The sequence below is a fragment of the Rhopalosiphum padi genome, chromosome 1, assembly GCF_020882245.1.
Source record: "Rhopalosiphum padi isolate XX-2018 chromosome 1, ASM2088224v1, whole genome shotgun sequence".
Classification (NCBI taxonomy): domain Eukaryota; kingdom Metazoa; phylum Arthropoda; class Insecta; order Hemiptera; family Aphididae; genus Rhopalosiphum; species Rhopalosiphum padi.
The window spans coordinates 6,460,636-6,476,686 of NC_083597.1; the positions used below are offsets into that span (position 1 = coordinate 6,460,636).

General features: G+C 29.9%; 1 protein-coding gene across 1 annotated transcript in view; it reads right to left on the bottom strand.

The window, feature by feature from the left end:
- LOC132918297 (nucleolysin TIAR-like) overlaps positions 1 to 16,051 on the bottom strand; it is a 333,029-nt gene that overhangs the window by 49,502 nt on the left and 267,476 nt on the right. Inside the window, 1 exon segment of the mRNA XM_060979461.1 lies at positions 15,171 to 15,258. Within this exon segment, the coding sequence (XP_060835444.1) occupies positions 15,171 to 15,258 (88 nt within the window).

The window sequence follows — 16,051 nt, forward strand, 5'->3', positions numbered from 1 at the left end:
AGCACGATTGCAGAGAGAAAGAGAAACGTAGATAGGACGGTTTCTGTCCTGCAAACGTCATAACGCTCACTGGGGGAGGGAAAACACTTTTTCTCCCCTCTTTTATCGTTGAGCAGTAAACCACACATACACACACACACACACACACACACACACATACATTCAAGATACACATATATGCAACATATATACACGCACGCACACACACGCATTAGGGTGAGACTCGAAAACTCGCAGCGGGCACTATAACATGTACCCGACCATAAGTATACACCCGCGGCTGATCGGTAGGAAATTCGTGGTTCACCCTCGTATCGTCAGTTACAGTTATTTTCCCTGTTTTATTATATCAGAGTTAAAAATATACTTGGTATCACGCAAAACCATAGCAGTATGCAATAGACAATAATATTACATTAATAGCTATATGATAGGCCTTACAAAATGCACTGAGCACAGACAGCCTTACCCGCTTATGAGACATAGCGGAGGAAAACAATAAAAAGCAATGGCGAAAAAGGCGGAAACGTAAACGGGAAACTTGTGACAGTCTAACTATTAAAATGGACATGAATAAACAATTCTATGTCATTGCTGAAAACGAGGTACCAATGAACAAAAAAGTAAAAACAAAAAAAATTGAACATTTTAAACCGAGAGTGAATAATAAGGTACTTAATTCGACGGCGTTAGAGTTCATTATACTATTTTATATTTAATATAATCACATATACTAGCACCTAAGATGATCATCATTATAACTGAGCAAGTCGTCAACTGTCAATCACATCTGCATTTTTAAATAGTGTATGATTATATTGTCTACAAATAAGTATATACATAATGTATGTATACTAAGTGATTATACTCATTAGTTCAATATAAAATAACATTTTAAATTAAAATTATATTTATCACTGGCTTTTTTAAGAGACAATATGTTCATTTTTGATTACTCTGGAAAATTTTCGGAGTATTTCTTTGTATAAAAATCAAAATTCGGACGAGTAGTTACGAGTTATACGTATTAAAGTTCTGGTAAGCGGAATAGTAGACCAACATTTTACGAGGTAACCCCGTACCACACAACTTCGCTCACCTAAACTTTAAATACTTATAAATCATAAAATGCTAGTCTGAATTTCAATTTTTATGTATCAAAATACTCTGAAAAATATTTTAATTCCAAATATGAAATTACAATTGTATGATATAATTTAAAAAAAGTAAACACATAAAAAATATAAAAATATATATTATTTAAAATTTTTATTTGGACTAGAAATGATTTAAATTATATTTTCGTAAACTTTAATACATTTTGAAAGAATGAGAGCTGCTCTTTAAAATAATCGCTCTGTATATCTGCACATATTCTGACGATAATCTGGTCGTGGTGGGGTACAGTAGAGGTTTAACTATATTGGATATAAATTATAGCTACTATCGCGGCGGAGGATTGCCATCGACGAAGGTTTTTGTTCATCGTGGAAATGAAACCTCCCATTGCCATCATGCCGTGAGCAGCAATATTCTTACCCCTTTCTAGTCCCGCCGAATCGTAGTAATATATATGTATGCAATTCTCGTTTCCAAAACGGTTTTGAACATAAATACAAATCGACTACCTATATACAAGCAATACGTACATTATGTAGTATACACACAAAATTGCATTATATAATATAGTATCATGTTTAAATAATAAAAGAGAGAATGGAGAATAAGTAATAAACGTCACAATATATAAGTATGTTATGTTATAATAATTATTAGGTATTTAAAATGTTGATATCAATAATATATTACTTCAAAATTTTTACACTTGTATTAGTTTTTTAGTTTTAATTTTTCAAGCATACAGTTATAACAAATTGAATTAAACTAATAATATTTAATTATTTAAATTTTGATTTGTACATTGATTATTTATTTTAACAACACGGGTATCCAAAACATACCTTTTTGATGAAAATTAAATATGATATTACATAAAAAAGTTAACTTAAGTCAGTCAGAATTAAACAATTATAATTTAATAAAATAATATATAATATTTAACTCGAAAAGTTTAAAATGTATAAAGAAAAAATATCAACTTAACTAGATTGAAAATGAGTTAATTGATTATTTTCAATTATTACTTAGACAAAGATTGGCTTGTTGACTTGTCTTAAACTCAACGTATTATTTATAAAATTAGTCGAAAATATGTGTAAAAATATTATAATGGGTATTTCAATTTTCAACAAGTTCAGTTATTAATTTGTTTAGAAAATAATCCAACTGGAATTTTTAACAAGAGTTAATGTTGCTCTCACTTCTTCCTACAAGTGCCGCTCAAATATATTTTCTTGTTTAAAGTTATAATTATTTTTAATCCTTACATTTTAGATGCACGTAAACTGCCTAACTCCACATTAATACAGTGCGTTAACATTGTAACAGTTATTAATAATTCAATCAGAAAGTTATGAAATTTTACATTCGCCATTCACTGTGCTTTATAATATACGTTGTGTATCTTATTAATTCACTGATTATATCATGTATTATATACAACAATTTTATAATATGTAATTCGGAGTTGTCCATTTTTTGTTTTATATTATACTCGGGAAACGAGACGACGTTATCATTACTCGATGGAAACAGTTGTTGAACGTATTCAAGTGGAAACAGTGAAAAAAACGTGCTTACATAATGAGACGAGTGTGCGAGCGGCGTTAAAATATTATGCAGTTTTCACAGAGAACTCGTAGGTTTTATTTTTTTCCCTTCAATATCCAATTCGTTATACATATACACGTGTATGTATATAATGCAAGTATAACACAATACCCTCGCGGCAACAAAGATTTGTTTCACTCGTAATATATTGCAATATTGTTATCGCGTAAGTTACAGATTAATAATTTTCTGTTTGTATATTTATTTTTTTTATCATCACCGATTTTCTTCTACGTTATTATTATTACACGTACGTGCAAAACGAAAAATCTCTCGTAAATAAACATAAATTATATTCACATTGCGATGCGCACTTTGCGTCGTCTAAAATATAAATGCGTACTCCTTTGTCCCTCTGGCTATTGGTGTATATATATTTTCTTTATAGTTATCAAAAAAATATCATTTTTTTTTTTAAAGGTTTTATCAAAATAAATAAATATATATATATATGGTATGTGTTGTGTTGTTTAAAATCCAGAAGGAACAAGCGCAGACAATCCGAAAAGTCTTAAATTATTACGATGTTTAGCGGTGAGTTGTTTCGATTGTTCGCGTCGCCCGGTTCCGCACATAAATATTAAACACGGATTTCATTTTAATATTATATAATATTATAATTTTATACTATGGAACGAGTTTATAGGTGTGCGGACGATAATGGCTAGCGATTAACTATACTGACTACGTAAAATAATACATAAATATATATTGTGTGTTTATGTGAATATTATTGTTATTCAATCCCGAAATCGAGTACGCGTAAATTTTAATCCACGCTTTTTGTACGCCGGGCATTATTACGACGAATAATTTAAATTATACAAAAACGTATTGAGAATGTTATATTCGTATAATATAAGGCACGCTACATTTTCATATGTTATACGATCGGTGACTAAAACGTTGTTATACTGGGTTAAGCTAATAATTCACATAATATCGCAATGGTGCGCAAATAATATATAATAAGTTTAATAGTATACATGCAGTCTGCAGTGATTTAGGAATGAATTCCCAACTTTCGTAGAAACGCTATTCGCACGCTCGAACCGTTCAATAAAACTTTTGGTTGATTCTCTTCACACTTGCTATAGTACACTTCATCGTACACGCTGAACGTGGTATTCTTTAATGTACTAATAATGCCCTTGGTGCTAAATGCTTAGACGTATAATCTTTAATAACAAATAAATGTACCCTATACAGGTATGGGTATACTCAACAGCGTAAGCGATAGAGTAATACATTATAATGATACTATTAAACTGATTATAACATGAACATTGTACAGCTACTATTGTTTGCTAATTGTTTCCCGTATATTCTAAAAGTTTGTCCATAAAACAACATATGTTCAGTGTTCAATGTCGTGTTATAAGTATATACAGAGTGATTTACCGAGCATACTCACCCATTTTTTTCTCTAATTCTATCCACTTATTGGTATTCTGATTTTTGTGATTATGAAATATCTATATTTAGACTACTTTTTCAATTGTTTTAAGTTTTTTATACTATTTAAAAAGCAATGACATGCAATAAAGTGGCCTATGTGTCATCTAAAACAGCGTTTCTCAAAAGGGGAGTCGCAATTGTCTTGAATAGGGGTCACGTAGGTCAAAAATTATACAAATGTATACCAAATATAGATGTGGAAGTGATTGCCCATATTATATTGTATACCTTTTTGGAGGTTGTGAGACTAAAAATGTTGAGAAACGCTGATCAAAAACGTTTATCATTTATTTTATTATTATTATTTATAAACAAAATAATATAAAAAGTAAAATAAGTATTAAACATTTGTACTAGATTTAAAACGTGTGGGAAGCGAGAATTCATCGACATTACTTCCAATTAATGAATTTAAGGGAAGAAAGTTTTTTATTGATTATTCAATAGATCACGCAGCCATTTATGTTTGAGATGATGGAAAGGGTTGCCAGATAATTTACGAAAGGAGAGTGGATATAAGATAGTTTGAATAGTTAAAATAATTTTTATGAAATGTATCATAGTGATTGGAAGCAAGTGTAGACAGTGTAGATATAGTCGGTATGTTGAAGTAATTTATCATAATATATAAACATATATTTTGAATAAATAAAAAACTATTCGTTTGAATTTTGATTTAGACTAACATTTATATCAAATTTATAAATTTACAAGTAAATAGTGTGTTACATTTGATAAAAATAATTGTGTTACCACAAGATAATCCTTAAATGGTATAGTAAATCTAAGTATTTAAAGATATGGTCTTCAAAATATATTATTGAACGTTTAAAAAATCAGAATTTGAATAAACTCTTTGAATGTCGAGAGAAGATTTTAAAGGAATTCCTCCCGTCAGGTGTATAAGTGCAGCTACTATGTAAAATATAGTTGGTTGCATCTGATGTGAAACTTTGTGTTAACCACCTCCCTTTGTCGTGTAATAAATACATCCTTCAAACATGTCTAGGACAACTAGTGGAACAGTAACTCGGATTTGTAAAGTTTTAATGACTCGGTAAGTAGACATGCTAACGTTTCTCAATAGAGGTATACCTATAATGATGCAAAATATTATAATTTTATAAATAATTATACGGTTGTGTGTATACATAAATATTACATTATACAGTATGGTATTGAAAGAAATTGTTTTCATTGAAATTCCTACTAAGCTTTGTGTATAATTTTTTAAAACTTAGTATGTAACATTATTTTTATTTCTCCCAAGTTTCAAATTATTGAATAAATGAATTATTTGAAAACTATGCATAGCGTTTATATACACTCTTACACATACTTGCGTACGTCATAACATTATATTATACATAATAAACTAAATTAACGATAATATTTCATGGGATTTATTCTCAATGTAAAATGAGATTTTTAAAATGTCGAGTTTAATAACAAAAAAAAAAAAAAAATGCCAGTTTACAACCGTGTTTAAATGTTGAAAATATTTTAATATCCAAACGAGAAAAGTTCCGAGTGGATCACTTCGTGATTTATTATACTCTTTCTCTCAAATTCGTACTACGCGTCATTCATTACAATATCGAACGGAAGTGAAAAAAATTGCGACCAACGAAACAACGAAAGTGTGAGTTGCTTTGTCGCGCAAATAATTTGGAATCAGCGCCCCATAACAGGCGTCGGTGTTTCCTGCAGTGCGCCTTTCATGTCGAGCCTATTGAAAATGAAAAATAAAATAAAACTCCGATGTAATGTGGTATTATATATTGGTGTCACACACTCTGAAAATACGGGGGCTGTGACATATTGCTCGGATCGGTGTTTTGACGGTGCAAAAGCAAATGCGCCCAGTGTTTTCAGCTGGGGCTGCATCGGTAATGCTACGACAGATTTTTCTTACGTACGTATGCCAGAAGACGTACGTGTATAAACGGCTTTTATCCAACACCCCTATCGAACATACGTGGTCGTTGTCGAGGGGGGCAAAAATGACGAAAAAGATAGGAAGGAGGCAGTGGCATATTTATGGGACGAGGGTGTTGGAGTTTCACCGTTACCCTAGAGAATTTATTATATTCCTATATATTTTCATGAACATTTTGGTACACATTATAAGTCGTTTTGTGATCAGCTTTATATTTGGTCGATTTACACAATTTTGTACCTGTACAATTTGATATATCAGTTTTTATACAAAAGTTAAAAAAAAAAACAAAAATATGTTTGCTACGGCACATATAAGTATATAATATATATTAGTCATTTTTGAGGTCCTCTTTAAATTAAAAATTAGTTAAATTGCACCCTCTGCTTGTGATAAAATTACTTTACATTTTTTTAATTTTTTGTTATGTTTAGTTTAAATTCTATATTTTACTGTATTAATGAGTACTTAGTTATTCAACTTATTTTATTTTATATACAATTTGAAATAAGTTTATAATTTGTAGATATAAAAAATTATTAACAAATGTACACCAATCTTTTTGGTTCACATAGTAACGGGTAAAATAATATTTAATAATTTAATAAATATTTTTCTAACACGTCCACTTTTAATCATACTAGCTAAATTTAAATTAATTGAAAAAAATCTTTTATTTTGTTTTTTGACTAGCTAATTACGATATATATTTACATACTTATAGAAAATCTTATAATATATATATATATTCCACCTAAAGAAACATTTTCTTTTTAGTTTCATGTTCAAGATTAAACATTTTTTGTATATTCCGGGGTTATCATTAATTTATAAGTGCTTATTAAATTATTTCTTAGAACTACAAGTCCCATACCTTAAAAAAAATCTGTAAATAGGCTGCTGCAATGGAAGGGGCGAAACGAAAAAAAAAACGATGCACAGACGCTGTAAACAGCTGGGTAAGAAAAATAAAAAACGGGAAACGCTTGTATAAACTCTCGGAAGTTTCTATGGATAGTTGAGCTGCGTATTAAAGTCTAATAATTGTTAATCACGATATAATAAACTGCGCAGTAATCATTTCAATTTCGCGAGCCAACGTCGGTACATATTACCATCGGAGAAACGAAAAACTTCACACGTGTCTCGGCGTCTCTGTTGTTTTTCGAGCGTATACATAATATTGAACACGGTGTATTATTATATTAAAGCATACAACCTACGTTGTGTTCTCAAACTTCGGATAAAATCAATATTTTTTCGATTTGCCGTCGTTCGATTTTATCGTTACTATTGTTATAGCTAAAATATGTACCGCGTAAAAACCTTACTTTAACCGGTAAACGTTATATAATATACCACCATTATTTATTAATATACGAACATAAATTGGAACAAACATTTTTTCAAATGGATGGTCCAAATTTAGATTGATTGTATAAAACGTTCTTCATAGTTTTGTAGTGTTACTATTTTTGTTAGCATAGTTCGAAACTATTACAGTATTTTAATATTTATTCGATAATATTTTTCCATTCTTATTATGCTCCGGGTCAAGTAAATGCATTTAATAAATTATTTTAAACGTTATAAGGGGTTGTGATCGTGAGGAGGGTGCAAACCCTAGGACACCTCTCATCTATTACGTATAATACGTATATTCTGGTACGATAAGCACAAATTGATGCATGTCTATAACTACTATGCGATTATACTTTATGCATGACATCTGTAAAACTCGATACACAAAAGTAATGTGCAATTTTTTTCTCCCCTATAAAACTCGTTGTTGCGATATACGTGCATACCTTTGATGTATGTTGAAATAATTAACGGACAGTATTATAATATGATTTCCGTGTATGTATAGATGCTGGCTATATTGTTATGTATCCTATACAGGACAAGTGCACATAGTGAGACAAAATCAATTTCATCGGATATTATTGTAATTACACAGATACCCTTGTAGTAAACGTCTCGTGAGAAAGTTAATAATAAATTGTATCTCTCTGAAGTTCGTAATTGCCGGAAATCGATCATATGATAATATAGTCAGGCGCCACGTTACATTTTTAATGAGTTATGTTATGACTGTCTAACCTTATATAAGATTGTTTATATTTTTTTTTCGTTTAAGTTTCTATAATAAATAACATATGATGTAAAAATAGTATAATGAATTTGATTATATTAAATTTTTTTTTATTTGAGTTCCTCCTATATAAGACGTTACACTATGTATTATGCTATTACCTAACATATTCGTGGTAGTTCGTAAACCTTTAGTTGAATTGCCGTGTACTGTTGGAAAAACACATAATATGACTTTTCAGTATGTTTCGAAAACATGGATGAACATCGGTCCATTACTCTCCATAAGTCCACCACCCACGACGGTGCAAAGCGATATTAATTTAAAGGGTCAAACACGCGTGGTCCAATAGTATATTTGCATAACGTATAATATCCACTCGAGTGTGCAGTTGATGTAATTTACGTTTTTGGAAAGGGTTCAACAGGCTTCGTGTGTAAGAAAGAGTCTGTGAGTGGGAAAAAGTGAGAGAGAGGGTTTATGATTCCCCCTGTTTTCAGATTTATCGGTCCTAAATTGAGAAAAAGTTAGTTGAAAAAAAATATAAACGTAGAGAGACAGACAGCCTGATAAAAAGGGAGAGAGATACTATTCATAAATATATTATATTATATCATTGTATTGTCCACAAGACATTTTTTAACCTAAATTAAATTTTTAGAAAACCATTTTATTGACTTTTAGATAAAAAAAAAAAATACGAGTATACGCGAACAAAACTGTCGAGCGCCAACGATGCGTGTTAGAAATAAATTCACACGCGTTAAACGAACGTCACCAAAACAATTACGCACTCTCACTACTGTCACTCACTACATCCTAAAATGTAAATGCATATAATAAACAGTCGAAGCGGTGGCAAACTGTTTCACACAATGCTATATTGTCATTGTGTTTATGTCAAAACATATTTTTGACAAAACCCGATTTAATAGACACTGATAACAGGCTCTTCTGGAAACTTATTCGAATCAATGGAAATTGGCGGATACGATGTTTTCGTAGAATGGTCCGCAAACATGGACAATACGGTATTTCAGTATGGATTTTCTTGTCACACAGACGTAGCGAATACAAAATATTGATTGAATTATTATCCCCGTTGAGAATATTGTGCTTCGAAAAACTCGTCCGCCGCTATAAGACCTTGTGCCATACAATGCATATATACCTATATAATGAAAAATATGCCACATAATATAAAATATATACACCATCACTGCAATTAAAATTAAATTTCCAGTTTTATTTAATTATTTACGAATTTCGTTTGAAACTTGTCTTATAAGTGTATATGCGCTTTGGTTGGATTGTTGGTTGCTCATGTGTAAATAAAAAAATAATTTAAGAACAATATCAGGACACTAGAAATAATTTAATAGGATGGTGATGGGGGATATTATTAAATGCATACGCATGGCAAGATGATAGAGCAGAGTCAAGGTACCATCAACTGTACGGTATTATAATATCACTATGAAGCGTTTAAACTGTATATAATTATATGGATAATTAAAACGCAATAACGGAAGGACGGGATAGTGTTGGATGAAGAGATGGAAACAGGCGCTGGCTCTAATTCAAAATAACGGCATTAAAAAAAAAAATCACCATCTTTACTTTCGCATATCTGGATTTTTCTAGGCATTTTTTTTAAGCTACTAAGCATCGTCACGCACTTTGTTATACCCTAATACTTAATTAGTTTATGACCTAAACTAATTTCTTACTAACGACAAATTGACAGAGCTCCGAAATGTCTCAACGCCAACTATACGAACATTTTGTAACATAATATACATGGAAAATAAGATAAAAAAAAGGACTACAATAATAGAAATGTATTAACCATAGTATGCGATAGGTAATCATAATAATAATAATGATTTGTCGGTTTAGTATTATATAATATGGTGATTCCTTACGAAAACAAACACAAAATAGCAATAATACATTAAAACTTCAAAATATGTAAGAATATTCACTTTGTATCATGTGCTTCTATCAGTGTGTGTGTGTGTGTGTAGTAGGTAGATGGAGTTATCTGAAACGGATTTATATCAATTCACTATTATGTGTACCGAGGATGTCTGAAAACAAAAATATGCAAATCATGTGCCAATTATCAAAATAATATAAGACTCGTCAACGTGGTACGCTGCAATATTGTTATTCCGTTTCATATATTATAAGATATTAGATAATATTATACATTACAATATTATGTGTTTTATCATCTCGGATATTTACTCAGATTCGCCTTTATTGCGTATAATTTATACACTCGCATATCGCATATTATACATGTGATATACGTACAACAACGACGTACCGTTTCAATGCATCTCGTGCGTGTGACGCGGCAACTGGAGAGCCAATCGAATAACAATGGTCGTATATAAGGTACACACACACACAAATGTAGATATATACGAATTACAATAACATTGTGCGCGCCGCCGAGACGGTTACCAAAACATAACGGTACTGCGGCGTTTTCAGGTGATATACTATACTACACCTTTTGTCGAAATATAAATTATTTTCCCCGTTGTAATAATATTTGTACGTTTTGATCAAATGAAAACATCAGCTCCGCCTGTACACGCGGATATACGAAACGACTGTCTCGGCAGAACGTTTGCGAATTAATGTCAGCTGGCATTGTTAAAAACAATAGCTGTCGGTCACCGCGCGCGAGATAGATTAAACGGCGGCGTCGGGACGGCTCGCTCTCCAACCCCTCCGAACCCCGGTCAATCCGACCGCCGACACAACGCCCGCCGCATTTTTGAATCGATCGGTTCGTTCGTCGCGAACGTTTATCGTTTTGCGAATATTTATAGCGAACTAAATATTATCAGGTCCGTCACCGCCGTCGCAATAATAATAATAATAATAATAATATCACAAACACACTCACGGGCGCGCGCACGCGCGCAGTCTTGTTCCATCAGTCATTTTTCGCGATAACGAGTTGATGACGCAACTATATATATATATATATATATATGTAATACAAAATATAATAATGTACGAGCGCTAAAGTTGTGGGTAGATTTTAACGAGAAATTATCAATTCATATTATTTTCGTGTAACTTTACATTGTTAAATTAATAATAATAATGTGCGTAGTAGTCAAACATCAATCGTTTAACAAAAACTATTATCGTCAATAATATCCTGTGACGCAATTATACTCAGTTATTCTCGACAGAACTTCGCGAATGGCTAAATCAATTCTGTAACATATTTTTAAACGCACCTATAACAAATATAACCATATAGAGTGATAGTGGGAAAAAATATTATATTCGTAGTATAACAATTTGTGTATCGTTTGAGAGGGCTATTATGATTTTTTAGATGAGTGATTAGCCTATAGGTATTATATATATACCACTGATACAAATCGAAATTTAATATCTAAAGTAAACTAAATGCGATCTTCCGATATGCGTTTTTTTACTTTTACGTTATCCACAATTAAGTTATTTTTTTTTATATATACCTACATATTAATTTATTATTGAATAATAAAATTACGATAAAACGGCGTCATGGATAGGCAATTCAGAAAAATTTCATACCTTGATATTATATTTTTCTAGTATTTCATGCCATTTCTGTAATTTTATTCATGTGGACATAATATTTAAAATTAAAAAATTGAAATTATCGTCGTTTTGGATTTTTACTTAGAGTTTAGTAATCAAGTCTTATTTACATTCTTCCTTCATCATAATTTCACAAATTTGGCAAACATCAAAAGCATAATTAAAAGTGTTGTAACGGTATTACATAAAATTATATATTATCTGTAAATCATAATAATTAATATAACATATTTTTTGTATTTCTATCCATTATTCTACGTGGTTCTAATGAAAAATGTATGTTCGGTAAAATGGAAAAACAGGAACGATTGATTTATAGCAAATAACGATAGAAGTAAAAATAATACTAATATATTTACGCACAATGGAAATGTTGCAAATTTAAATGTACTATTATAAAAAAAAATATAATTGCTGCACTTCATGAACCCTTTTCAGCTTTTCCACTATTCATAAATTACCTGAAATATTTTTCAATGTCTGAACTGGTCATACATACACACATTTATATGATTTGACGTGTATACTTATAGTAGATTAACACTGCGTACAGACAGGAAAATTGTTCAATACGCGCTAGTACGGTTGGTATTATATTGTTATAAATCAGCAGGACATAATTTATTAGATGATACTTTGCCGATAGTATTATTTTAGTTATTGTAATTCGCTGGTAAAATGTAATTTAAAACGAAGATAGGTATTTGACTTATAAACAACAGGTGTGTGTTAAATATTAGAAATAGACGAAATTCGTGCGTATATTATTAGCTACGCGTCTTTAAATGAAAAGGTCCTGAAGATCTCTATCGGAGAAAACGCTACACGCATCGTACTTAAGTACTTCCTTATAAAGTCATTATTTCGTACGGTCAAGGAAATCGAAAGACTTCGAAGAAATACAAAATAAATAACTGAGGTAAAAATACGTATAAAACACGATGCTTTCGAAGTTATATTTTTTTTCGTGTAGAACATACATTTGATTTGAACAAACTCACACAATAAGTAATAATTAATCAACTATCCCTGCAGTTCGAATAAAATTCCAAGCACGGGTTGCCAGAAGTAACAATGATATATCCTATTAGTTAATTAAACATTTACTAATACTTAATCGGAAATGTCAAACAGCCCGCAAACGAGTTTATTCGGGACGCACGAAGAACGAACTCGATTTTAATGTGAATTAATCCCGGGATACCGATTTCTAATGAACGAGACCCGACCGATACTTTTAGTTACGGTTATATATAAACACGTTGTTTTAAAACAACACAAACATAAAAATTCGAGTTTCGATAAAAAAAAACAACATATACATAATGTATAAAAAGACTACAAGTTTAAATTTCGTAAGTGTGTTTACCCATAAAAGTTGTTTCGCGCGTGATGTTGAAAATTATACATTTTTAAAACGCGTGCACTTCATTGTTATTTCATTAGTCGAGATAGTAAATATTACCAACTGAACATATAACTCCGTGGTGGTGGTACACACTATCTTGACAAATATGCGTTAAATTTAACATAAAACTTTACGCATATATGGATTTTTAAAATACTACCGAGGAAAGTACCGAAAGAAACGAGAGTGCGCGCACAAATAGGAGAAACGCTCGTTAAAAATCGTTTTCAAAGGCGACGGGAAGCAGAAAGAATAGGGGGAAAAAAATTCTATTTAACTTCCATGAATTCTTTACCCTTGGTCCCCCTTTCATTCCTCTTATGATTTGTTGTTATATTTTGCATTTAAATAGCGACCATTTAACCTGGAATTATTCGTTTCATGAAACATTTTGCTCTTTTTATTTATTATTATTATTATTATGATTATTTTTTTTTGTACCCAACTCAATTTCCTGATATTTCATTTGTATTTCAGCGAATCGAAAAAAAAAATTATGAATTAATATCATAAACAATAATTATTAACTCATTCGCAAAAATGGCGCAACCGAATGAACTCAAAGTGTTCGGAATACAAATCATTAAAATAATAATAATAAATTAGAGAAAAATATTTATATAACAACTGTGTGATTTAATATGTGCACGAACACGGAACGAACAATAATAACTGTCCCTTTGGTGTTGTGATACTGAAGCACAATAGCACTACTCATGATAAATTATCAACAAAAATAATTATTCATCGAAATCATAAAATATTCATGGTTAAGAGAACGTCGACCCACATATTTTGCTGTCTCCATCTTATTGTTTGTTTAAATATTTGTTAATTGACTTATTATAAAATTAAAAGGTAAAAAATTATTCATATTATGCTATTGTATATTTTTAACATACTCAACAAGATAAATCAGATAATGTTCATTCCTTTAAGTTGGATATTAAGGTCAATTCACTTTAATATTTAAACTAATTTCACACAATTACAATTGCTGAACGACAATTTGTTATGTTGTAAATTTGTAAGATAGAGACAACGCTCATGGATGTGATTTCCGTTTAATCGCCAACAATCATAATAGGTTATGTAAAAAAACGAGATTATTATTTTAACTTTTAAAGAATATATTTACTTTATTCAGAACTATATAGTATTAATCGAAATTCGTAACATAAGATTCATTATTTTTATTTTATATTTTTTTTTCTCCGAAATTCGTGAAATATTTATTATTTTAAATTATGATCAGTTATATGATTTTAGTATGTTTTGGTTTATATCTCGTTTGTGATATCGTTGACACTTATTTTAAAATAACGATAATTTATCAGATTTTACCTGAATACCGTACAACTTGTTTGCTGTTTTTTTTTATTCTTATCGAAACGTAATTCAATGTTTGGTTATCGTCATGTCGTCAAAAATTATTGCAGTCAACGGTCAGTCGTCTTACAAAATTTGAGTTTTGTAAAACAATGAACAGATAATTTAGTTGCAGTGAAATTCGATTGTTGGTCAACCCAAATATTCTGATACTATCACTGTGTGTTTACATGGTTTGAAAAACAATGTTTGAACAGCTGTAGAACAATGTGACTCAATATTATGTTTCATTCTATGCCATACGTTATGTGATTTAAAATACAAGTAAATATAATTTGATGATATTGATGTCGACCGTTCGAAGTACAATGTCTATTCGTTTAATGTTTTAATTTTTTATTCGTTTGATACGGACAGCGACATCATATACATTTCGATTTGTATATGAAAAAATACGATATAATTTTTTTGGTATCTATATGATATTTTGTTTTTATATATTGACTTATCAAATAAAAAAATAGAAAAAAAATATATATAATAACAACAAATATGGTATATATATATATATATATAAATATAAAGATACTCACGATATTTCACCAAAAGGCGCGAAAGCTTCTCGCAGTGTTTGCGTCTCGATTTCAGGACTCAGGTCACCAACAAAAATGTGATGGTGTTCTGTAAACAAAAATAATATCCATACAAGGTAAATATAATGTTGATATGTTATGGCAGATAAACTGCTGCATAGGAAATAATAATAATAATAATATATAAAACTTTGACAGAAAAATTAAATAAAAAAAATATATGTTATATTTATTTTTGGACGTTATCTTAGCCAACCAGACATCCAGACCATTTGTACACTGAGACCTCTTATCTGCTAACTATAGGTAACCGTAGGTAGAAACGAAGTACATACTTTTTACGTTCAATTTACGAGAAAATAGAAAAAGAAACAAATTTTAGAGTGATAGGGCGTACTATCCACCGACCACAATCTATTGCTAACCCAGATAGCATTTTCGTAATGTTAATATTTTAATAATATCATATCTTCATTAAAAAAATAATATTATAATATAAATAATTATAAATTATCAAATAATGATTTTGTTAAATAATATTAAGAAAATAATAATAGTGTAACGTTATAATGAGAATAATAAAATAATATTCTGAATATGATATCATAACGTTATAATAAATGAATTGTTTAAATGATATTTTAAATATGTTAATAATATAACTATAAAAATGAAATGATATAATAACATTACGAGTATATTATTATTATATTATAAGAAATTTATTGTTTTAAAAATATTTTGAATATGTTATTAATAAGATATCATAAACGAAATTATAAAATAATATTCCGAAAAAAATATTATAATATCATTGAAATTGGATTATTTATATAACACTACGAATTTATACATGTTATTATATATATATTATATTTATA